The 27408-nt window shown below is 36.3% G+C and overlaps 1 protein-coding gene and 1 non-coding gene across 2 annotated transcripts in view; one reads left to right on the forward strand and one right to left on the reverse strand.

Moving 5' to 3' along the window:
* Positions 1 to 813: 813 nt before the first annotated feature.
* Positions 814 to 27408, reverse strand: part of ADAMTS19 (ADAM metallopeptidase with thrombospondin type 1 motif 19) — a 270596-nt gene continuing 244001 nt past the window's right edge. The window contains exons 22-23 of the mRNA XM_070374733.1: positions 4692 to 4869; positions 814 to 2357 (exon numbers count right to left, since the gene is read on the reverse strand). Of these exons, the coding sequence (XP_070230834.1) occupies positions 2206 to 2357; positions 4692 to 4869 (330 nt within the window). The 3' untranslated portion in view covers positions 814 to 2205. The remainder of the gene's footprint in view (positions 2358 to 4691; positions 4870 to 27408) is intronic.
* TRNAQ-UUG (transfer RNA glutamine (anticodon UUG)) lies at positions 5638 to 5709 on the forward strand. Its single transcript has one exon. It is a non-coding gene; the product is annotated as a tRNA-Gln (tRNA).

The raw sequence follows: 27408 nt of genomic DNA on the forward strand, positions 1-27408 counted from the left end.
TTCCTCATCACCCATTTTCAAACCATGCTCCTTCCAAGTCCTTGTCAGTCCTGCAAAACATCTGGATTGCAGTAAGATTACATTAGATCACTTTAATCACCGAACAGGCAGTGCACTATTTTCACAGAAATAGCCACTTACCCTGAATACGGATGTGTATCGCCAGCCTGCAAAGCTTCTGCAAAATACCATCCATGAACTTACCAAAAGCCTCATTCACTATTAGGGTGTTCCATATGATATATTGTTTCTAATTACCATGTCCCCCATCACCCTGAACACATGGCCTGACAGAATGATGCAGCAATGCCTTTTCTTCCCCAAGTGTTCAATTCTGGGTGAAGACATTTTGGAGGTTCTCAAAGATGTTGTGTAGGGTCTAATTCATCGATCAGTAAATGGTGACATTTCTGCACCAATTCATGGATTCAGGAATCAAGGGATGGCTTAAGAATGTTTTCTCTCACTGTGTAAGTTTTCCCTCTCCCATTCCCCTACTATCTTCCATAAGATGTGTTGAAATTGACTGGTTTTATATCTCAGCAATTAAACTAAAGGATACCCATAGTAAGGGACAATCTAGAAACAAACTGTACCTTATATGAAAATGAAGGTGAAAATATTAATAAGGGAAGTCTTAAGAACTATAAGGATTTTGAGGCTTTATTCTACTTCCAATCTATCAAGTTAGCCTGCCACACTTTCAGGGCAGAAGACACAAAACTCCTGGGTTAGAGACAAAGAACTTTATTACTTACAGCAACAGCAGTAGCCAGAGAATCACTAGTTCCCTGAGCCCCACTTCCCAGAGGATGACATGAAGGGAGCCAGGCAGGACCTGTACATTCAGTGAACTGTGTTACAGGAGAGAGATCCCAATTTTAGGGAACTTGAAACTTTCATAATGAGAAATAAGCATGTTTGCCATTTGCTCCAAAAAAGACACTATCTTTACCTTCCAAGGCTGTTCATTACACAAACATCCTTTAGAAGACAGTCCAGAACAAAAGCAGACAGTGCCAAGACATGTGGAAATGTGAGAGACTCATGAAGAACTGCCTCCCAACAGGAAGTTTCACATATTTTATTGAAAAATCTAAGAAATCATGTGAATCATGTACAATATTTTCTCACAAGAAAACCTTAAACTGGTTTTTAAACGTTTCACAGAATTGTAAAACATTTTAATTTTTAAAAAGAAAAACACAATGAAACTACCACAGTATTATAAGATTTTTGTTTTTCCTTGTTCCTAGGGAAAAGGCTGAAAAACAGTAAATCTTCTCATTATGATTTGTGAGGCTAAGTACTATACTCTAATAAATCTGCTAAAAAGATACAAGGAAATGGGTGGATCAACGCTTTCTTTGTTCAAAATATTTTAAAAAGCTAAAATATAATGACAACATGTTAAAATAATACACATTTTTGTAGGATGTTACCATTTCTATAACGGTTTCTCTACACTATAGCAACAGTGCAATGGTGATTCAGTGTAAATCATTACAGTGTTTCATTGTTACAATACTTGTGTTCAAGTACATGTTCATGAACATGATCAAAGTCTCTATTCAGACTTTTCTTTTCCATTATTAAAATAAGGTTATAATTACAGTAGAATTTTTCCTATGGATATCTCTAAATCTGAACCCAACGCATAATACATTCTCTAAAAACCTGTTCAACACTATGAGGTTTGTTATGCTTACACATCTCCTGCAGATTACAGAAAATGGGCAAATTCTGCATCAGGATACCAAAGGAAAAAAAAAAAATGGTATCTCTCCATATATAACTAAACTATTAGGCTAAATTAGTATATATTCTGGATAACTCAATGGTATTGTCAGGGAGAGAATAGCACCTTAGAGACAGCCCTAACTTAAAAAAAAATTTGTTAAAAATTTTTTTTAAAGTCTAAAGATCTTGATTGGTTTTTGTTTTCCCTTTTTATTTTTATTCTGGAAACTGGATCCAACTTATTTATATAAAATTATTTATGAAGCCATATAGTATAAATCAAAATGTTTGTAGAATCAAAGCAAACACCATATTGGATGTTTTGCAGGCAAAAAAAAAAATAAATTAATTAATTTGATTAAATTATATGTAATCTGATAATATTTGGTCTGAACAACATGCTAGTGTGTGTGTTTATAAATAATGTAATTGCAAAGAGCTGTTGGCCAGCCAGCCTGCCAGAGGTCAACTCTTCTGCTGCAGCTTTTGGGCATAGAAGTCCCTGCACGTCTCACAGCAGCGCTGATACCACCGCATGTCTTGACAGAGGTTCTTCTCACGTATCACCCGGCAGTACACGGGCCACTGATCTCCCAGGCACTTGAAAGTCAGAGCAGCTGTGAAACAAACACAGGGAACTTAATACATGCAGGTAAACTAGGTGTCGTGAGTAGAAACAAACAGCAATCATTTAAGGGGGGGTTTTGTACACTCATGTTGACTCATATACATAACCTCCCAGCACATAAAAGACAGAGATAAACAAACACACAAACACACTTTATAATAAAGGAGTACAGTGAATGAATACTGGCCTTACTCATGAGCTTTTATAGACTTATTAAAGATAGATTTCCCAAAGCCACTGAGGGTCCTGCAAATGGCTTTTAAGTTTCCATTTCATGACTTCTATTTAATCTTCTTTTGGATTTTTAGTTGAGAAGATTAAAAAGAAAAATGAGTGTGTTCAATATGTTCACCATGATGAGAATACAAATTAATAAGTGCTATTATGGGTGAACTTGCAAAGAAACAGCAAAACAAAAAAATCTGCTTACACTTATTTCACATTCCTCGTTTCCTAGACAGCAGACATGTCTAGCTGTGATATCTAAGAGTCACAATTTCAGGCATCCTTAAAATCAAGGCTGATTAACAAAAGTGACTAAAATTTACAGTAATGAAGTGTTTGAAATGAGTTCTTGGTATAAAAAAATTCAGTGAGGTAAATTCGGCCCCAGTTTTTCCGAAGAAATAGCGTGTTCTGGCATGTATAATGAAAGACAGTCTACTGCAACTGTTTCTTTTGCCACTATTCTCATATGATTCATTATTTTACATTTAAAAACCTTAGCTTTTCCAACCACTGTGCTTCTATGTTTGGGGATGTCCTTCAAGAAAAAATAAACAGAGAAAATGGAGTTTTAATTTAATTCTTCTTTTAATTCATTATTTTATGCCACATTTTATGTCAAGAAGGACTCCAAATAATTGTTGGAGAAAGGGATTATGTTGCTTTTGAATACAAGGATTTATCACATCTGCTCTAGGATTGCTTAACTTCAAGTTTTAATTCTACTTGAACTGATTATTTCTTAGAAATGTTAATTATTTGGCTTAAAAAAGAGAATTTTTATATTTCCATGAAGAACCAAACTTTTCCATTTGATTGAATCTTATGCTTGGAGAAGTATCTATGACAAGTTAGCTCTTTGAATTTTGGCAATATTATTCTGTATGATTTAACTGACCCCCTGGAGATTATACATACAAATTAAAACTGAAGGTGTTCCCTCCTGGTAACCATACATTTGTTTTCTACAGCTGTATCTCTATTTATGTTTGTAAATAAGTTAATTTGCATCACTTTTTGAGATTCCACATATAAGTGATATTATATGATATTTGTTTTTCTTTGTCTGACTTATTTCACTCAGTGTGCCAAGAGGGAAAGGAGAGGGGGTAGGCTACATCGGGAGATGGGGATTGACATACACACAGCACAATATATAAAATAGATAACTAATAAGGGCCTACTGTAGAGCATAGGGAACTCTAGTGAATACTCTGTGATGGCCCACATGGGAAAAGAACATAAAGGAGTGGATATATGTATAACTGATTCACTTTGCTGTCCTGCAGAAACTAACACAACGTTGGAAATCAACCACACTACTATAAAAATTAATTTTAAAAACAACACATAATGTTAAACAAATGAACCCAGTGACATCCAGGCAGCAGTGCTATGAAAAACTGCTAACTGCCACAAAAATAAAGGCTAATGCATTCATGAATACTTTTATGCAAATACAGGATATATTACTTAAAATACATACTCTACTTCTTGATGTTGTATTAGACTGACTGACAGTAACTGAGAATATATGTGAAAGCATTTTATAACATAAAACTATGTAAATCAATGCTACTACTATTTATTGATATTTAATATTATGTCCTTAAGTGTGAAAAAATCAGTACCTTTTGTTTAGTGGTGTAGATCCATGTACCTGCTCTCCTTGAAAGTGAGTTTTTTACTCTCTCTCTCTCCAAAGGATAATTTGTACCCAGGATCACAAGGAAGGCTATTAACAATGAAGAGATCCAAGATATACACTATAGCTTCACCTTTCCACCGACATTACCTTAACTGAGGGTTCTGCCATGGGACTGGTCAGAATAAAAAATATGGTTACATCCGCCAACCCTTTTTAGGCTGATCTTGAGTGATTACGGCATTCGCATTTCCACAGCCTGGCTCTGAAGTGACAGCTCAGGAACGAAAATAGTTTTCATTTGGACTATATGGTTGAATAGATCCAATTTAGTCAGAAGCAAACTAATTAGTATAGATTGATAACTAAGCTTTAAAGTGATACATAAAACAGAAGAAGCCATGATCATTTCTATGTCTGTCAAAATCACTCCCTTTTTTTGGATCTGCTTACCCAGCCTGGGTGATGTTATAGTATTTACATTAATCTTCTCATTGCAAGGCTGAAGGTGGCATGGTCTGTACGCTGCAGGTTTTTCTGAAGAAAAGCATTCATTTCCATGTCTTCCTGTGATCTTATGCATGCATTGAATAACACGGGACTGCATTCCTTTGCCACAGGTAATTGAGCACTAGGAGAGATACAAGGTTTTGTCAACTGTTCTTTTTGCTGTTTCCTTTTTCTGGGCTGTGAGTCACCTTTTCCTTATATTTGTTAAAACTGACATGAGCCACAACATCCAGGGTTGATATAAAACAAGGGTCAGAAACACTGCTGCTCATAAACTGGACACAATGCAGTTTAGAACACCTAGCTGACCTAAGGCAGAGCTTTGAGTGATGAATGATGATGTAGAATGAATAAACAACAAGGTCATACTGTAGAGCATGGGGAACTAGATCCAGTATCCTGTGATAAATCATAATGGAAAAGAATATGAAAAGGAATGCATACATATGTATAATGGAATCACTTTACTGTACAGCAGAAACTAATACAATAGTATAAATCAACTAAACTTCAGTAACATAAAAATGAAAAAAAGTTTGAGAGTATGACTTGGGAAAGATGGTGGGTGATACCAGTAACACACTTGGACCGACAGTTTTTAAAGGTTTAATATCTAGTTTGCAACAAATGACTTGCTGTTCTTTAATTTAGTCACTGATGCTTGACAGTTAGATATGCCCAACTGTGGAGCTGTGTAGTTATACACCAACTGTGGGAGCTGGTGAAGGACAGGGAGTCCTGGTGTGCTGCAGTCCATGGGGTCGCAAAGAGACACGACTGTGCAACTGAACTGAACTGAACTGTGGAGCTGAATCCTCATTATAGTCTTTCAATGTACTCATCCACTCTGGCCTTAAAATGTTTATTAATAACATCAACAGGGCAGAATTCCCTGGTGGTCCAGTGGTTAGGACTCCATGCTTTGACTGTTGGGACCCAGGTTCAATCCCTGGTCAGGGAACTAAGATCTTGCAAGACTTGCCACAAAAAAAAAAAAAAAAAAAAATCAAATGGTGTATCAACTTGATGTGTTAATGAAATAATTGCTATGTCTTAGAAGATTGTTGTCATTGTTTAGTCACTGTGTCTGACTCTTTTGCGACCCTCGGACTGTAGCCCTCCAGACTTCTCTGTCCATGGGATTTCCCAGCAAGAATATCAGTGTGGATTGCCATTGCCTTCTCCAGGCAATCTTCCCAACCCAGGGATCAAACTCACATCTCCTGCATGGGCAGGTAGATTCCTTACCACTGAGCCACCTAAGAAGTCCATCTTGGCAGATAACATGATATCAAAAATTGTGCAAATATTTGAAAATCTTGTATTTTTCTAGTAAGACAGCCTTTTAACATATCTCCTGTAATGAAAAAATGTAATATACCTGTATCTCAGCTAAATATAGTTTGTTTTTATTTGTAAGTTATTTCAGAGAACATATTTAATGTACAATGTCTGTTTATTAAAGAAGTCTCTTGGGTCCATGTATATCACTAGATTTAATTTGTTATACAGATAAGCTGAGGTCTAGATGAGTGAGAAAATACAAAAATTACACATGAGAGAGGGAATATGCTTGTGTTTCAAAAATTTTTATTTACTAGTTATATTTTCTTTGCAATAAAGATTTATTCATATTTGGCCAAATAGTTCTTAAAACTTAGATCTATTTAAAAACATGATCTTGACACATTCTACTTGAAAACTGGTCAATACTTTATCTGATTGTCATCTTTTAGATATGCAGGCACAAGTTTTATAACCATTTCCCTTCATATTTTACCAAGTCATTGTTAGGATTTCATTTTCTTCTCAAGAATTTTCAATTCTTCCTCTACTATCATCCTGGGTTCCAACTCTTTTTATTTTCATCAGCAGAAGCATTCTACACAAACCCTTATCACCTCAAGTCTGTATGCTACTGTTCACTTTGTCTTTAGCCTCCAGCCTTCTAGTCAATTACAAATATTAACAGAGAATATGTATTCTCTTAAAATTGCTTTATATACATAATCTCCTTGGAGAAACTTCAATTATTGAGTTGCCCATTGCCTACGAGATAAAGCCCAATATCCTCGAATGTCCAGGCTGGCATTTATCTACCTCCTCAAATTTGATTTTCTACCTCTCTGCTTTAGGAATCATTTGCTCTATAAAGCACTAATGTCCATGTACTTTCTACTCCCACAACTAGAACCGTGCTCATAGAAGGATTCCTTTCCAGATGCCTGGCCTCTTTTCAAATCACAATCTCAAATCCACTACCCTCACGAAGTGTTCCACAATTATCCCAGCTACTCATGCATATTTATGCAACATTTATGGTTTAAAACCATATACCTATCTATCTGAGGCTATCCCTTAGAATCACTTGGGAAAAAAAAAACTTTTTAACTATATATTTTAAGGCCTAGAATTTCTAAGGCAGGAAACAGATGGAATCTGGGAATATACATTAAAAAAAAAAAGTACCTAGGTCATTTTGCTGCACAGCCTGAGTTTGGAAAACACTGATCTATAGTATGTATTCTACATTTGATGTAACCCAGTTTGTATTACTTCTTATCTCTGATCAATATATTTTCATGCATCTAGTGTGTCTCTTGGTAAATTTCAGACATCTAGTGTGTCTCTAGGTAAATTCTTGAAATTAAGCTCATTGTTATATCACTTCGGAGAAGGCGATGGCACCCCACTCCAGTACTCTTGCCTGGAAAATCCCATGGACGGAAGAGCCTGGTGGGCTGCAGTCCATGGGGTCGCGAAGGGTCGGATGTGACTGAGCGACTTCACTTTCCCTTTTCCCTTTCATCCATTGGAGAAGGAGATGGCAACCCACTCCACTGTTCTTGCCTGGAGAATCCCAGGGATGGGGAAGCCTGGTGGGCTGCTGTCTATGGGGTCGCACAGAGTCGGACACGACTGAAGTGACTTAGCAGTAGTAGGAGCAGCAGTCATATCACTTTCAGTAATAAAACTTACATATCGTGTATAAAAATAGCTAAGAATAACACAATAACAATTGTATGTGCATGCTATTTATGCATCTACTTTACAGATAACTGATCTTTCTAAATTCTATAAATACTTCTACATAAAACCTTCTTTGCATCTGACGAATTCTAGCTTTATACAAATAGCCGATTAAAGAACAACTTAGATATTACACCCTTTTAAATCTGATTTTTTTTTCTCATTAACTTCTACAGGACCTAAATGCTTCTATTAGTTTAAGCTTTATTATAATTTAAAAGCTATTATAAGAGGAGTCATTGTTTACATGGTCTTTGTCCTTTGGAAGATTCTTAATATTATTCAATAGATATATGCATACAAACACCATGCTTCTTAGAAATATTTTCAGGAAAACTCAAAATAATTAAACTAAAAACTTTAAGTGGTTAAGTTTATGTGGAACTATATCATTCTAGTATCTGCTTTTCTAAAATTTCTGTAGATCTTGAAAGTAATCACAATATTGGAGACATGAAAAGAACAACAGAAGTTTTATAATAGATGAACTCCTTTTGATGTAATAGAGAAGGTTCTCAATCATATGTCAAAGAAGTCTAGTAATCAATCATAGACTATTACCAACCCTTTCAACTAATCTTATATTAACTCCAAAGGACATGTGTAAACCAAAGTAACGTCATTTTTTCCAGGATCACAAAGTATATATACATGATAACTTAGAATACACAATTTTAGTAGATAATGGTTGAAGAGTGCTCCCATAAACTGTTTTTTAGAAAATTAAGAGAAAAAAGTTCATTTAATTGAAATCGCATCATTTCTGCCTGTGAAACTAATGGCATAAGCTTTATTATGAAATTAGCCCAATAGCTTTAGAATATTATTTTTATTAGAATACTTCAATAATAAAACCATCAAGATTTTAATAGTAATTATTTTCTTTATAAAATACATGTGGTAAAAATTTATTACAAATGTATGAAAAATAAACAGATATACTTGAAATGCCAAAGTATCTTCTAAACTATTTCTACTTTATTAAAGAAGGTACTACTGAATAATTGGATAGCTTCTCAAATCACATCACTATGATTAAAGACAGACAAATATTAAAAGGAAAAGTCACTATAATTTTGGCTTGAAATGAAGAGCTGCTGCTGCTGCTAAGTTGCCTCAGTCGTGTCCGACTCTGTGCGACCCCACAGACGGCAGCCCACCAGACTGCCCCATCCCTGGGATTCTCTAGGCAAGAACACTGGAGTGGGTTGCCATCTCCTTCTCCAATGCATGAAGGTGAAAAGTGAAAGTGAAGTCGCTCAGTCGTGTCCGACTCCCAGCGACCCCATGGACTGCAGCCCACCAGGCTCCCCCGTCCATGGGATCCTCCAGGCAAGAGAACTGGAGTGGGGTGCCATGGCTCTAATACTGTCTCTAGAATCTAATGTACCTGGGACTTAGTTTTCCTTTTCATTAAGTAAGGCACTGTAGTAGATCATAGCTACACTTTCAGGTCTAAATTACTATGAAAGGAAACACTCCAAATAATTTATTATTAAAAGTTACTGCAGTCAGGCAATTTTTAAGCAGTGACACTGCATAACAGTAAAGACTGCAAATTCATTATCTAATTATTCACTGTACTATCCAACATTGGTATGATAGCAGTCCACTAAATGATGTCTCAAAATTATATTTTGCCTGAATGTTTCAGAACATTCAATTGTTTATTGGCTTTTCAAATATTTACCGATTACCCACCATGTTCAGGATTCTGTGCAGAAGCTAAAAACAGCAGAAATGATCAATACTATGAAGCTGGTGTTTATTTAGGATCTATTAGATGCCAGATACTGGCATATAACTCTATTATATGCCATAACCTATATGCCAGATACAGGTTACATTTACTTTAATATCTCATATGAAGCCCATGAGCACTATTATTACTCCTTTTACACACAGGAGAAAAGAGAGGCTCAGATAAGTGAAACAAAGTGCACACAGTTTCACAGCTAAGAAGTGGTGGTACTGGAGTTTGAACTAATATGTACTAAAGTCAAAGATGGGACATGTAGACTACTCGATACTAGAAGATTGCCAATATTTCTCTTTATGTTAACAGAAATATTTCTTTTTTCTCTATCCTGCAGAATAACTTCTTATCCTAATTAGAAGGCTTTTTTTTTTTTTTTTGGAGTTGTGTTACTATAACACAGGCTACGTGGTATGAGATAAACTCTTTTGCCGTAAGGTCAACTAAGTAGCATGCTTTATCTTTAGACACAGTGATCATAGAATTTAACATCCAAATCAGAGCACTTGTGAAAGAAGTTCTGATAACTATTCGTAGACTATGGGCATAAAAAAGGATGGTCCTGGGTAATCTGGGATACACTGTCACACTATCTATAGATGACTTACTGACAGATCTATGTATTAGATGGTAAATGGACACATGAAATACCTATTATAATCCAGTCATTATCTAATATGCTTTTACACATAATATTTTGGTTAATCTTGCTCATAAACCTAATATCTGACTCTTTACAACCCCACAGATTGTAGCCCGCCAGGCTCCCCTGTTCATGGGATTCTCCAGGAGTCAAGGTTGCACTGGAGCAGGTTGCATGCCCTCTTCTAGGGGATCTTCTTGACCCTGGAATAGAACCTGCATCTCCTGGGGCTCCTGCACTGCAGGTGGATTCTTTTGCTGCTGAGCTAATGAGAAAGCCCATTTTCATTCACTCAATCAACAGATATTTAGTGAAACTATACAGTGGAAGTCAGAAATAGATTTAAGGGCCTAGATCTGATAGATAGAGTGCTTGATGAACTATGGAATGAGGTTCGTGACATTGTACAGGAGACAGGGATCAAGACCATTCCCATAGAAAAGAAATGCAAAAAAGCAAAATGGCTGTCTGGGGAGGCCTTACAAATAACTGTGAAAAGAAGAGAAGCGAAAAGCAAAGGAGAAAAGGAAAGACATAAACATCTGAATGCAGAGTTCCAAAGAATAGCAAGAAGAGATAAGAAAGCCTTCTTCAACGATCAATGCAAAGAAATAGAAGAAAACAACAGAATGGGAAAGACTAGGGATCACTTCAAGAAAATCAGAGATACCAAAGGAACATTTCATGCAAAGATGAGCTTGATAAAGGACAGAAATGGTATGGACCTAACAGAAGCAGAAGATATTAAGAAGAGATGGCAAGAATACACAGAAGAACTGTACAAAAAAGATCTTCACAACCCAGATAATCACGATGGTGTGATCACTGACCTAGAGCCAGACATCCTGGAATGTGAAGTCAAGTGGGCCTTAGAAAGCATCACTACGAACAAAGCTAGTAGAGATGATGGAATTCCAGTTGAGCTATTCCAAATCCTGAAAGATGATGCTGTGAAAGTGCTGCACTCAACATGCCAGCAAATTTGGAAAACTCAGCAGTGGCCACAGGACTGGAAAAGGTCAGTTTTCATTCCAATCCCAAAGAAAGGCAATGCCAAAGAATGCTCAAACTACCGCACAATTGCACTCATCTCACACGCTAGTAAAGTAATGCTCAAAATTCTCCAAGCCAGGCTTCAGCAATATGTGAACCATGAACTTCCTGATGTTCAAGCTGATTTTAGAAAAGGCAGAGGAACCAGAGATCAAATTGCCAACATCTGCTGGATCATAGAAAAAGCAAGAGAGTTCCAGAAAAACATCTATTTCTGCTTTATTGACTATGCCAAAGCCTTTGACTGTGTAGATCACAATATACTGTGGAAAATTCTGAAAGAGATGGGAATACCAGACAACCTGATCTGCCTCTTGAGACATCTGTATGCAGGTCAGGAAGCAACAGTTAGAACTGGACATGGAACAGACTGGTTCCAAATAGGAAAAGGAGTATGTCAAGGCTGTATACTGTCACCCTGTTTATTTAACTTATATGCAGAGTACATCATGAGAAACGCTGGACTGGAAGAAACACAAGCTGGAATCAAGATTGCTGGGAGAAATATCAATAACCTCAGATATGCAGATGACACCTTATGGCAGAAAGTGAAGAGGAACTCAAAAGCCTCTTGATGAAAGTGAAAGTGGAGAGTGAAAAAGTTGGCTTAAAGCTCAACATTCAGAAAACGAAGATCATGGCATCCGGTCCCACCACTTCATGGGAAATAGATGGGGAAACAGTGGAAACAGTGTCAGACTTTATTTTTCTGGGCTCCAAAATCACTACAGATGGTGACTGCAGCCATGAAATTAAAAGACGCTTACTCCTTGGAAGGAAAGTTATGACCAACCTAGATAGCATATTGAAAAGCAGGGACATTACTTTGCCAACAAAGGTCCATCTAGTCAAGGACCTGTGGTCATGTATGGATGTGAGTCAGACTGTGGAGAAGGCTGAGCACTGAATAATTGATGCTTTTTTTTTTTTTTTTTAGAATTGATGCTTTTGAACTGTGGTGTTGGAGAAGACTCTTGAGAGTCCCTTGGACTGCAAGGAGATCCAACCAGTCCATTCTGAAGGAGATCAGCCCTGGGATTTCTTTGGAAGGAATGATGCTAAAGCTGAAACTCCAGTACTTTGGCCTCCTCATGCGAAGAGGGATTGGGGGCAGGAGGAGAAGGGGACGACAGAGGATGAGATGGCTGGATGGCATCACTGACTCGATGGACGTGAGTCTCAGTGAATTCCGGGAGTTGGTGATGGACAGGGAGGCCTGGCGTGCTGCGATTCATGGGGTCACAAAGAGTCAGACACAACTGAGTGACTGATCTGATCTGATCTGATGATGTGTCAAATACTCTTTTGGATACCAGAAAATAATAGTGAACGAAACAGACATCTGTGCCTTCAATCAGTTTACACTCTAATAGTGGGAAGTGAAAAGGTCAAGAATACATTGTATATCAGATATTAACAAGTGCTATAGAAAAACTAAAGCTGGGAAGGAAGACTGAGAAAATTTGGGCTATGGGGTTTAGCAATTCAAATGGGATGATCAGGAAGGAAGGACTCATGGAGAAAGTGACAAAGACATATTCCATGTGAAGGAGAAGCAAACCTCAAATGCAATCTTCTGTTTCCAAATACAATGTTCCTTCCATTGTGTTTTTACAGATCTTGGATCAATTTCAATGAATTTCTCTTTCCATTTTCTTCCTTCCTTCCTTCTTTCCTTGCCCCCTCCCTCCCTCCCTCCCTCCCTCCCTTCAATCTTTTTTCTAATACATTTTAAACTTCTTCACATATGTACTAGGTTAAAATATATTAGAGACAAGGCAGCACTCTAGACATCCACTGAATGCCAAAATGCTAAAATGTCAAAATCAATTTGCCAGCAACTGGTCAAAAAAAGAAAAAGAAAAACACAGGGTGTACCAGATAAGTCGCCATTGATCTTTCTTTTACAAGGAATGTTTCCTGACTAAAGTTATTTAAAAAGAGAGACTTGTACTGTCTGACAAGTAATCTGTTCCCCAAACAGTTTTAATATTGCCCTGAAGGACCTTTGAAACTAAGCACCTCATGAATCAGTTCCATGAATTAGAAGTCTTTAATTCTAAACAGGAAACACAATCCTGATGTACTAGGTTTACATAGTAAAAAAGGGAAACAGTAATCTTTAGAACAAACTTAAATAAGCAAGGCACAACAAAAAAAAATGATGCTGGTAATCGCCCTTTTCCACCTAAAGTATCTGAAAACAAAATTTGCTTTGACATAATGTATTCATCATTTCAATCTACCTGAGAAAATGATGACATTCCCTGCACTTGAGCATTATCTTTAGATAAGGTCATTATAGATTTCTCCGAAAATGGAATAAACTCTTTCTTGACCTAGGATATTTAGTGACAATCTCTAAGCTTGTATTAAATTATGTCTACATTCGTTTTCATGTCAAACACTAAATATGACAAAGGAAACTTCAATAATTCAAACAGTCTGAACTATTAAAATGATTAGAGACATAGTTTAATGAATGAGAAAAATGAATGCAAATGGTAGCAAATTAGCAAGAAGACTATATTCTCTCTTAAAATGAGATCTCTGGAGAAGGGAATGTCTACGCAGTTCAGTTCAGTCACTCAATCGTGTCAGACTCTGCGACCCCATGGACTGCAGCACACCAGGCCTCCCTGTCCATCGCCAACTCCCAGAGTTTACTCAAACTCACGTCCATTGAGTCGGTGATGCCATCTAGCCATCTCATCCTCTGTCGTCCCCTTCTCCTCCTACCTTCAATCTTTCCTAGCATCAGGGTCTTTTCAAATGAGTCAGTTCTTCACATCTGGTGGCCAAAGTATTGGAGGTTCAGCTTCAACATCAGTCCTTCCAATGAACACTCAGGACTGATTTCCTTTAGGATGGACTGGTTGGATCTCCTTGCTGTCCAAGGGTTTCTCAAGAGTCTACTCCAACACCACATTTCAAAAGCATCAATTACTCGGCGCTCACTTTTCTTTATAGACCAACTCTCACATCCATATATAACTATTGGAAAAACCACAGCTTTGACTAGACGGACGTTTGTTGGCAAAGTAATATCTCTGCTTTTTAATATGCTGTCTAGGTTAGTCATAACTTTCCTTCCAAGGAGCAAGAGTCTTTTAATTTCATGGCTGCAGTCACCATCTGCAGTGATTTTGGAGCCCAAAAATATAAAGTCTGTCACTGTTTCCACTGTTTACCCATCTATTTGCCATGAAGTGATGGGATCAGATGCCATGATCTTAGTTTTCTGAATGTTGAATTTTAAGACAACTTTTTCGCTCTCCTCCTTTACTTTCATCAAGAGGCTCTTTAGTTCTTCTTCACTTTCTGCCATAAGGGTGGTGTCATCTGCATATCTGAGGTTATTGATATTTCTCCCTGCAATCTTGATTCCAGCTTGTGCTTTATCCAGCCCAGAGTTTCTCATGATGTACTCTGCATATAAGTTAAATAAGCAGGGTGACAGTATACAGCCTTGACGTACTCCTTTCCCTATTTGGAACCAATCTCACTCCAGTATTATTGCCTGGAAAATTTGATGTACAGTGGAGGCTGGGAGGCCTACAGTCCCTGGGATTGCCAAGAGTCGGATATGACTGAGTAACTAACACTTTCACATCATGTATTATAGACCCTTAAAACTATTTCCATTATTTAAAACTTTCTTTTTGTCATTGTTACACCACACAATAAGAGCTAACTAACTTTATTATTTTTTTTTTAACTTTACAATATTGTATTGGTTTTGCCATATATCAACATGAATCCACCACAGGTATACACGTGTTCCCCATCCTGAACCCTCCTCCTTCCTCCCTCCCCGTACCATTCCTCTGGGTCGTCCCAGTGCACCAGCCCCAAGCATCCAGTATCGTGAATGGAACCTGGACTGGCGACTCGTTTCATATATGACATTATACATATTTCAGTGCCATTCTCCCAAATCATCCCACCCTCTCCCTCTCCCACAGAGTCCAAAAGACTGTTCTATACATCATTGTCTCTTTGCTGTCTCGTATACCAATATACGAGATAATATAACAATATATATTATATATATATATCAATCAAAAAAATAATATATATATATATATATATCTCATATAACAATAGGGTTATTGTTACCATCTTTCTAAAATCCCATATATATATGCGTTAGTATACTGTATTGGTGTTTTTCTTTGTGGCTTACTTCACTCTGTATAATAGGCTCCAGTTTCATCCACCTCATTAGAACTGATTCAAATGTATTCTTTTTAATGGCTGAATAATACTCCATTGTGTATATGTGCCACGGCTTTAACTTTATTTTACCTAAGGAAATTTCATCTGAATAAACTAACTGAAAAGGAAATATTTGGGGAAGAATAAGCAATATCCAAGCTGATGGAAGAGTACAGTGGACGCTTACCTAACTCACACGTTTATCATATTCCAACAATGGCCAACAAGGGTCTGGTGATCGAGATGTAAAGTCTTGGAAAGTTATATTTACTAAGTTAGATGCTAACCCTGAGTGGGCAGGGTTTGCCGATAAATGCAGGTTAAGATGCCAGCATGATCTGACAAATTTGTGGTTTGTGAATAAATGTAAATAAATGAGAGACATAGAAAAAAAAGTAGGAAACAAAACAAACTCAAAAAATTCTTAACAAATTCTCAACTGAGGCATTGTCCTAAAAACAAAAGGTTGAAATGAACTCTGAATAGCCAGGAAGTCCATCTCACGGACCAGCCACGGTGTGCAATTCCTTCTTCCACCATAAAGATGGATGAGCTTCCACCACAGCTCAAAAATTGTAGTAAGCTCAAATTTTAGCAAGAGACTGACCATGGACATTTCACTCCTAACAGAATTATTTATAGCATTAATAGTGCTGCTACGATCTTGGTTTAATACTTGGAAAAATATGTAAACACCTTATACTAGGTGTTTAGGGAAAGGCCATTTATCCTGAGACATTTTATTGATGTTATAATTTCACTATGCTGTGTGTGCTATAAAATAACTGTGGCCTGATGAAATCTTTCTTCAAGCCTAATCTGATACACTGAGGATAAATAGCTCTTATATAGCATATTGGTATAAATACATTTTGGTGGATCAAATAAACATATAAGGAATGAGTATACTCTGTTACTAAATTTTTATTATATTATATAGAAATATTCATTTCATGATGGCTTTGAGTATGCTTATCAAGAATATGTATCTTTTAAAATAATCTACATATATTGTTCCCCCAAATGTCTATGAATACCACAATGCTTAGAGGCATAAATCCTCTAACTACTAGTGAATAAAAGCAAACATGCTCTGTAATACACTGACTTGAGTAAAACATGACTGTACAGGCACTAATAAATAGGTATCTACAAGTTTATAAAGTGTCAAACGAGGGACAAAAACAGTGAACATGACTTTAGGAGGCTCTCAAAGCTCATCCATAGCATCACTTGAATCCACTTTTGTAAAGTGCAAAATTATCTGTCACTGAAAGTTCATGAATCATGTAGGAATATCCATAAGGGCTCATGATATAATCTATCTGATATGTCTCTGCCAAATTTACCAAAGAACAGTGTCCTTTTGTCTAAGGAGTAACCTACGTGCTTCTGAACAACTTAATTTCACCTAAAAACCCTTTATGAATGGGATATCTATAAATATCTCTTAATTACTCTTCTATATAGAGAAGAGACACTCATTGTTTCCATTGATGTCTGATTTTTGCACTGCTTCTGTGCTCCATGGGTTCTAGGATCAAGTAGATATATTCTGCATATGCAACTTTCAGCTGCAAAAGATTTCCCTATCTAGTCTTCAGTATTGGGATCCTATGGTAAAATGCCAAACGTTAAAGTTACTGGTTAAATATTAGTTTCCACCTTTCCTTTCAGGACTTCAGAATAGGCACACAGGCAATGCTCAGTGCTAGTTCTTACTCTGAATATTTAGATAACCTACGTTTGGGAACCAATCAGGACACTGTGATCTAAGTAAATTTGTATACTTAGGTTAAATAATCAACTTGTTTGCCTGTTAATCTATGCATGTTTAACTCTGAAGTTACTGTAAAACTCTTCAACATGCTGAATCCCATAAAATATTCTTTTAAACATTATACCAAAGAGTCAGGATCCCAGAAATAAAAATACTACTGTATTTATTTGGAGTTTTATTGGATAACAAATATAACTAGTCTACTTTTAAATTCCTTGAAAAAAATCCCCAAATTTCAGGATATTTAGGGGTTAAAAATAATAATTCTCACACTTGGCCAGCACAGAGATTACCCGAGATTCCTTCCTTCTAGACTGTGCCAAAGATATATATTCTGGAGAGAATGTGTATTCTCCAGGCCAACAGCTAAGGAAGGCTCTGTAATGCTTTACTCATTTCCAGCTGGCCTCTGTAAGAAATAGGAATTCCTAAATTAAGAGAAAATTGTCACTGGCAGACAGAACTTTTTTTTAACCAATATAATAGACAACCTTCTAGAACCTGATATAATTTATAATGATAAGTGCCAATCTCTAACAAGGTTAACAGCATTGACTTGGATAATTTGTCTTTGGGAATAAATGGATTATTCCAAAGTAGTTTAACGAGAGTGAAGTAGCATTCACAGTGGAGTGTGGACCTCGTAAGGAAACTAAATGATGACTTCTACTGGAAATTATTAGCACAGCATTCCTATTCATTTATGTATATGTTTGGCAGTTCCATCTTTAAACTTTTTAATAAAGTGAGTGTGAAACAAGCATACTAAGGAACAAAAGTTAGCTTTGTTTTTTAAGATTTGCAATTTATTTTGGTCAGTGTTGCAACATCTTTAAACACAGTTCATCTGCTTTATTTAACACATGGATATTTGGGATTGAATCTATTCCTAGAGGTCAGACATTGAGGATTTTTTGCATATGTATTTAATTAATTCATCACTTGGTTCTACAGTTCAACTATTTTTGTCTCTTTCATGAAAATGTTTGCATAGAGTTACTGCAAATCAAGGAAATGTGTGTGGCAAAAATCAAGTGGATTGCTTATGAATGATTAGCAGAGAACTGAATGTGTTATGAAAGGTCATAATAATCGCCCCAATCATTTTTTATATCAAAGTATATACATTGATCACCACAATGATGGAATTAAAACAAGATGTTTTGCATTAAGAAGCAATTAATAAATACAAAGTCCTGAGCACATTTGCAGTTCTGTCAGTGTGGAGCCTATGAATCACAGGCTGTTGCAGAGGTGAAAAAAGACCAGCAGTACATTTCTATTTTATCACTATCATCCCAGGGAAACATCTTCCCACCAGAGACAGTTGTTTGGAAAGACAGTGATTGAATTTCCTTTTCCAATTAAATACTTTCCAGGTCTAGTATAACAACCCTATGTCAAAAAGGGATCAGATCCTTTGGGGCCATGTTAGAGTAAGTGTGTGTTTTTTGTTTTTAGTAAATATAATCTTGATTTAAAATAGTACAGAGTACATTATATAGCAACCTTTAACTTATTCCAACCTGAAATATACCACATATTTCCCAGTTCACAGAGAAAATCCTTACTGTGCTTTGTTTCTATCTGCTGCCTTCCTTCTAGGTTAGATAACTGCTCTCCAACCTTTTGTCAGGTATTGACACATGAATTCCAGACAATGCAAAACAGGTCTGCCAGCTTCCTTGAAGTTCAACCTGAAGCCTCCTTTAGGTTTAAATAGCATGTTACTCAAATATGGCTGGATTTACTTTTTTTTAATTAAAAACATCACATTTTTAAGTAGTTTGATATACCATACAGAAAAAGGTCAAGGGAGTTGCATGTTTACATAAAATTGTATTGATTACCTTAATATTCCTGGAGAAAGATAAGCTAGTGACTAATTTTTCCTAGTAAAATATATGAAGCATTGTAATTGTTATAGAACTAGAGTCAGAAAAATAGATCAGAAGAAAAGAAATGCAATGCTTAGATGTATCATACATTTTTTGCTTACTCGATGAAAAAGTTTAAGCAGTCATTTATTCAATAAAAATCACTGCTTGTCATGCTATGGTATGTTCATTCAGAGGAATATGTGAAAGGGCTTAAAGGGTTAAGACAATGAAACAGCAACAATGTAAGGCAATAAATATTGAGAAAAATGAGTCGATAAGCACAAAACACATTTTGTTATTTACTGGGGAGATGAGGTACTTGAGGTAGTCCTTAAAGGACTTGGATGGTTGGAAAACAAATACATTCAGGTGATAAGGTGTATACACCAAGACGTGGAGATTGTAAAAGTACAAACGGCTCAGGTCTGAGCTTACTGGAGATACCGAATTAATGAGAACAAAGAGACGATTCTCAATAGGTAGGTTAAGATCAGCAATAGAAAGCTTTGAACATCAGAGTGAGTGCGTGAAAGTGCAAGTTTTAGTCGCTCAGTTGTGTCCGACTCTCTGTGACCTCATGGACTGTAGCCTACCAGGCTCCTCCGTCCACGGGATTTTCCAGGCAACAGTACTGGAGTGGATTGCCATTTCCTTCTCCAGAGGGTCTTCCCGACCCAGGGATCAAACGTAGGTGTCCCACATTGTAGAAAGATGCTTTACCATCTGAGCCACCAGGGGAGTCTTAGTTGACAGTAAAGTCCTTTAGTTGACAGTAAAGCCGATGCCAATTCTCTGAAACTGTTTGAACTGTTGGTTAGAGTGGTGAAGCCATCCCTATGAATGAATGAATCTGTAAGAGGGCAGTCTGGGGGTACAGAAGCACATTAGAAGTTGTTAACTCTAGTCATGGTGAAAATACTTATTAAAAGGCCTTTATTTTTTAATAAAAGTATTTATTAAAAGAGAGTGAAGAGCAACACCCTACTTGTGAATAGCACAAAAAGTGTGAAGGATACCTTCTGCATGTGTGTTTGGGAAGATGGCATTGACATTTTTTAAGAAAAAGGAAACTGGGAGTGGGATATGTTTCAAGGAAACAAAATGAAGAACTTTGTTTTGAGAAAATATGAGAATGCCACTGGCACAGTCCTATAGCAGCTAATGTTTGGGAATAAAGAACCAGTGTCCCCTCGAGTCCCTCTGAGCTTCAATTTCATTGAACATTCTTAAGCATCCTTTCTTTCTTGTTTCTCATGACTTTTCCTCCTGTTTCTGTGAATACCCCCTTTTCAGTCCCTTTTACTAGCAGGTGCTTCTTTCCTCACATGTCTTTAAAGAAAGGAGTTTTTCATGGCTGCCACTTTTCTTCTTCATCTACACTCTCTCTTCGGGCCCACTTATACTTCAAGATTTAAACACTGCCTACACGTTGGTGATTCCAAAATGTATATTCCATCCCATTCCTTTCCTCTGATCTACCTACTAGATACCAGCATTCAATTCTCTTATGGGTGCATGAAACTTAGTCCAAATAGAATTCACAATCCTTCCCCTCCAACTTGATTCATCTCTAGGATTTCCTATCTCATGTGAATGTGGGATTCCTTTTAAACACATGAATCCCTCCCTCCTTTTCACCTCACACAGAAGATCAACCCTGCTTCTGTTCATTTTAACCTCATAACAGTTTCTCAAAGCCAACCATTGTCCCTATCTCTACTGACACTACAATATGAATGGTCAGCATTTATTTAGTTACTATGTAACTGATACTTTGCTAATAACTCTTCATAAATGATTTCATCTGGCTTCAGTAATTTACTGACCAGAACATTCTGAATTCAAACCCAGGGCTGTCTGATTCCAAGACAACACCAAGTTGTCTCATCAATTACCTAACTCACAAAATCCTCTCTCCTTCATAGAAATTATATAGTATTCGCTTAGCATCTGTCTATATTTAAGACATCAATCATTTTTGAGACTGCAGCATGAAAAATGTAACTATTAAGAAAGAATTTTAATTTCTGACAGAAACCATTCACCAGTTTATAAAATGAAAGGTAATTTATGGAGATGGGAGGTAGAATTTTGAGTACAGAAGGCCCTTTCCTTCAATGTAATTCAAATAAATTGTTCTTTGTTTATCTGTGTAGAGAAATGTTAATATGTATAAAAACAATACATGTAAATAACTTTAGTTTACACTATGTAACTCTTCTACATAATATTTACTATTTAATAGTAGGTCTTGGAGAAATTCTCTCATCATTATGTATATACAAATACACTTTTAAAAATGACAGTATTCCACTGTGTATAGTATTATGAGTCATATAACTAGTTAATGGATGGGTGGGTTATTTTCAAGTGTGTGTTGTTCCAAACAAGACCGCAATGAGCATCTTCATAAAAACAGTGAGTAAATTATGTGAGAATGTCTGTAAGAAAATTCTATGACAGTGGAGCTGTTGAGTCTAAGAATGTGTACATTTCAAAATAAGATTTTTTTTCACGTATCAAAATGATAGAAAATTTGATAATATCCAATTTTAGAAGCAGTATGAGAAAACGTATGTGGAAGCAACTGGGCAGAATTTAGTAGAAACTGCTTCCTCTGTATGGCAGACCCAGGCTATCCCCCAACCCACTTCTCTTGTTGCCTTGCTGAGCCCTGGAGCTGTGTGTGTGTGTTTATTTTTTAAACTTGTTTGTTCGTTTTAGTTCTTCTATATGGACTCGTATATATTCTATACATAGTAAACAAAGTTATAAAGTATGTATTTTTATAATCCGTTCTGTTATTTGTGCTTTTGTCTCCTAAGGTGTTTGCATAACTCAACAATGTTTTTCCTTTGACTATACACATCACTGACATAAAAGATGATGAAGCACAGCCCAAATAGAATTCATAGTCCTTCCCCTCCAACTTGGTTCATCTCTAGGCTTTCCTATCTCATAACATAGAACCACTATCTCTACAAGTTTTTCAGACCAGAAAACTATTACTTTTACTTGCACAGAGTATTTTGAAACTCAGGGAGACATTCAGTTGCTTTGGCACCTTTTGCAGATGTGGGGGCTGAGGTTAGGGGGCCTAAGGACCTGCTCTTCTGCAAAGAAGACTGCTGCAGGTTGTGCACTGTAGCTGTACTGAGGCTGGAGAGCCAGAGTTAACTTGAAGCAGAGCAGGGACCTGTTTGTTAAGACAATTTTCCCCTTCATTACGTTATGCATCCATCGGATGCTTTTCTGGGCTTCCTAGGTGGTGCTACTGGTAAAGAACCCACTTGCCAATACAGGAGATGCAAGAGATGCAGGTTCGACCCCTGGGTTAGAAAGATTCCCTGGAGGGGGAAATGACAACCCACTCCAGTATTCTTGCCTGGAGAATCCTAAGGACAGAGGAGCCTGGTGGGCTACAGTCCATGGGTCACAAAGAGTCAGACATGAGTGAAGTGAGTTAGCATGATGCCTTTCTAACTAGCTGATCATTTGCATATTTTTCCTTGTATTGTATCCATCTCCTTCCCTGGGTGTCCTGGTGGTCTGGTTATATCTATCTCTGGATATCCTCTGGTATTTGATGAACATATACTTTCCTAAATCTAAGTAAAAAACAATCAGTGCTAAAACTGCTGATTTTAATTTTATACAGCCATCAAATTGCATTATATTTTTATGTGAAACTCTACCCTGCCGCACCTATTGAAGTTCAGTGTCCCCAAAATGAGCTTTGGCCTGCTTCATACTCCACCCTTATAAAGGACATCAAGAATAATTTTTAACTCAATGATATATATTTGCTGAATTACTTCTGGGTATGGTTTAGAAAGTAAAATTATAGATGTCCTGGTATGCCACACAAAAGAAATGACAACACTATTTTAAGATTCTAGTGACTTTTCAAGGATCTATTAAGAAGACAGTATTTTTAAACCCTGTGGATTAAAAAAAATATTTCTCCCTATTTTCCAATCCAAAAGATGTTAAAAAATATTGACAATGAACATGTACATAGAGACACGCCTTCAATCTCTTTAAATTATACATTTTCTTTAGATAGAAGACATACACATAGTATGTGTGCTTCACTCTTTTTAAGCTAATATATTTCTGCTATGTTTAATTATACCAGCCAAAAGCATTTAATTACATTGAATAACTGGGAATATTTTGAAAACTCAATTTTTAAAAATATATCTGGGGCAATAGACAAGACTCTGAAGAGATCTTAAAAATAAAAATGATAACAATGCAAAACTGTCCCATTCTCTGGCAGTACATAGAGACAGAGACAAAACAATTTGATAGCCGACAGTTCAGGGATTTTGTGCATGGTTTAGAAGATGGCTATCTTTTTCAGATAGAATGGGAAGTACCAAGTTGAGTAAATGCTTGGTGGATGTATCTAAACAAAATAATAGAAAGTCTCTTTTGAGGAGAAGCATCTTCTATATCATTGAGGAATTTCTTCAGTATGAACAGCCTACTCAGAGATAAGTGCATTTTTAAAGTAAATTTTCCTATAATGCAAAATATCTCTTCTTTAGGATATTGTGGGATAGGTTTTCTCAATGCCTATATGCTTAAAATGAAGCCCATAGTCTTTGCTTTCTTTAATTCACTGACTGAGTTAACAATTATAGAACTCAGGATCATAGATTCAGAGGCACTCCTGCTAGCTCAACTGGTGAAGAGCTGCCTGCCAATGCAGGAGACACAAGAGACGCAGGTTAGATCCCTGGGTCAGGAAGATCCCCTGGAGGAGGGCATGGCAATCCACTCTAGTATTCTTGCCTGGAAAATTCCATGGCCAGAGGAGCCTGGCAGGCTATAGTCCATGGGTCACATAGAGTCGGACACGACTGAGTGCATGCGCACAGATGATAGATTCATATTTGTTAATTGTACAGCTGCTCAAATTTTCCTATGAGATTATCTATTAGCATAAAAATGGTAAGCAGTTATCTTCTCCAAATATCAATAGACTGGTAGATATAATTAGAAAATAATACTAAATAGAAATGCTAATCCATCTCAAGAACAGTTTTCTGGATTACAGACTATTTCAGTTTGGTTTCAATCTACAAATTTTCTCAAGGTAGAAAAAAGATTTACAAAGCTAGATTTTGAAATTTAATCTATTGTAAGCTTTTGTAAAGTGTGTTATACTAAATAACAAACTAGCTACATACTCTGTAAAAGTGATTCTTGGTAAAAAAAAAAAAAAGAAAAGTGAAATACCAGAGTCTCTCTTAGGGCTTCCCTGATAGCTCAGCTGGTAAAGAATCCGTCTGCAATGCAGGAGACTCTGGTTCAATTTCCGGGTCAGAAAGTTCCCCTGGAGAAGGGATAGGCTACCCACTCCTATATTCTGGCCTGGAGAATTCCATGAATGCTATAGTCCATGGGGTCGCAAAACTTGAAACCGGCTGAGTGACTTTCACCTCACATAGTCTCTCTTTGGGATCTGCCATGTACAGAAGAATGCTAAAGGATCTGAAAATTTTCTGAGCATAGATTATTTGATTGTCTTTAACTACAGTATTTCTCTCACATGGAAACCACATCCTAATGAATGAGTTTCCCATGGAATATAATTCTGGAAATGCAAGAATTCATAAATTAATATGAATTCAGTCTTATAAAATGATGACATTCAGGTCTTTGGTAAATACTAAATTTACTAATCAATCTACTTAACAATATATTTTCTCCATCTAGCAGTTCTCATTTTATTAATTCTTTTTACTCTCTAGTTTCAGAATATACTTAACATTTCTATTTTTACATTCTAGTAAGATATTTAATTTATTTACTGTTACTGCTAATAATTTCTTTAAATTCGAAAGGGAAATCCTTCTAACAAGTGATTGAGCTTCTACTAACCTGTAACAGCCCACTTAGTTTAGCTGTATTAAAACCAGGGATCTATACATATATTCATTTGAATTCTGGAACATTCTATAAGTTGATTGAGTTGGGGTGGGGTATATGAAGCACTGCATCATCAGTCCATCTATGTAAGAATCCATAGTCAAAAGGTTCTATTCTGGCCACTGGGTAACAAGAACTCCCTATTCTTCAATTTTTGGATCTCGGTTTTCTTTTTTTTTTTTTTTTTTGGTTCCTTTTCTTTTAATATAGTAACACTAGGCTGTAGAGATGCATGATTAAAAATGTGGTATCATCTAGTAATTTGTTTTAGGATACTCTTGATTGCTCTGATCAAGTTTTAAGTTTCCTTCATTGATTCCTAAGTTTTCCTTCAGTGAAATGTCTTATGTAATTATTCCAATTTCCTACAAATGGTGTAAGTCACAACTACCAGTGTCAGTGTTAATTGGAGTGACAAGCTTCTATGTGGAAAGCTGAAGGCAAATCATCAGGCCAAGGACCTACGAGGTCTGGGAACAGGCAATTCGTCTAAGACTCCACTGTAACAAACAGCAAGAAATACAAGAATGTTTTTCCAGGGACATGTGAAATGGTGCAAACCACCAAGCCACTTATTTATACTGACTGCTGACCAATCTGGATAAAGTGCCTGTTATGAATTGCTTTAACTTAATAATTATGCAGTATGAGACTACTTTAAGGTTATATATCTTGATTACCCAAAGAGCATTACTTAGAATACTGGCAAGATTTACATGATAATTTAACTCTCTTTTTGAACTTCTTTTAAAAAATTAGATAGGTAATGACACAGGAAATAGCACACTTATTTTCCCATAGCTATTACTGAGTCCTAGGACAATATAATACACCAGGTAGATTTTAATGGTATTTGAAGCATATGTATTAAGAAAATTATTCTGACTAAAAATAATCCAGATATAGTCAAGTCTTTCACAGTTACAGAAATGAATTATCAAGCAATCAATATGATTTGAGTTTTAGTTATAACGCTTCTCAGAGAAAATGCAAAAAAATCATCATAAAATGCCATTTTGAGACTGCTTTAGAAAATCTTTACTATGAGAATGATCTCAAAATGAGAAGAATTCCTATTAACGTAAGTGTTATTTTCTAAAGTATTTATTTATTTGGTTGCTCCAGTCTTAATTGTGGCATGTGGAATCTTTAGTTGTAGCAAGTGGGATCTAGTTCCCTGACCAGGAACCAAACCTGGGCCCTCCCGCATTGGCGATGTGGAGTCTTAGCCACTGGCCCACCAGGGAAGTCCCAACTTCAATGTTATTTTTATAGTTAGAAAGCGGGTATTAGTTTGATGTAATTCCCCTATTCGTTAGAAAAAATGACCTTCGTTTTTAGATTCTTCTTCTATTCAAATGAATATACTGAATACAACTGTGGTTTCCTTTTGCAGGTAAGTTAAAAATAACTCACCATACTGCAAGCTTAAATATTTTCTACTTCTAAACAAAGCTATACCATATTACCTATATAATTAAATCACTCAGAATGATTTATTGTGCTTCCACTGCATTATTTTCTATTATATAATTACAAAAGACTCACAATCTCTTACCCAAAACTCTATTAATCATGTCATAATTTGGAATGTGGCCAAATCTAGTCACCTTCTGGAATTTTAAAGGGCTATATTAAGTTTAAATTGTACACTATGTATGGAATCCAAGAATAAGCCACAATTATGTGCAATTCCAAGGTGTTTTGTTTGGTCTTTAAAGTTCACTTGAATAAGTATAAATCATTTCTTAATACTGCACAGAAAAATTTACTCTATAGAAGCTTGATGAAGGACCAAACTCTGTATAGAAAGTAGATAAAATAATACTCTTATTTGCTCCTCTACTGGCCTCCAATAATGAAAACAAGAAGTTTCAGAATTTTAAGTAAAGGCAGAAAGATCAAATTCAGCCAGAAAATATGGCATTTCATTAAGCATAAGAGACTACATTATTTTTTTCAAGTCAGTGTTCTATCCTTAGGACAGTTTAAATGAGTAAATACAGATTTATAATGCCAGAAAACAGATGGGTCATGTTTTGCTTTCCCAGGAAAGACCCTAAGGCCGAATATATATCAGAATGTGGCATATGATTATTTCAACAGTTAACTCAGGCCAGAGCAAAGCAACCAGATTGTTTTTGCCTTATTTTTGCCAACTTTCTAGTCTCAATGAAATAAACATTAGCAATGTTTAATAAAGGCTGTATTACATCTACTTCAAAATCAGAGCTAACAATTATATGATAGGAAATTTTTCTTTGGGTATACCTGGATTTATAATTTTTTTCCTCTCAGCTGAGAGCAATTTTTCCCACTGTGTACACAAAATCATCAAATCGTAAATGCTAGAAATCATA

Source organism: Bos mutus, chromosome 7, assembly GCF_027580195.1.
Source record: "Bos mutus isolate GX-2022 chromosome 7, NWIPB_WYAK_1.1, whole genome shotgun sequence".
NCBI lineage: Eukaryota > Metazoa > Chordata > Mammalia > Artiodactyla > Bovidae > Bos > Bos mutus.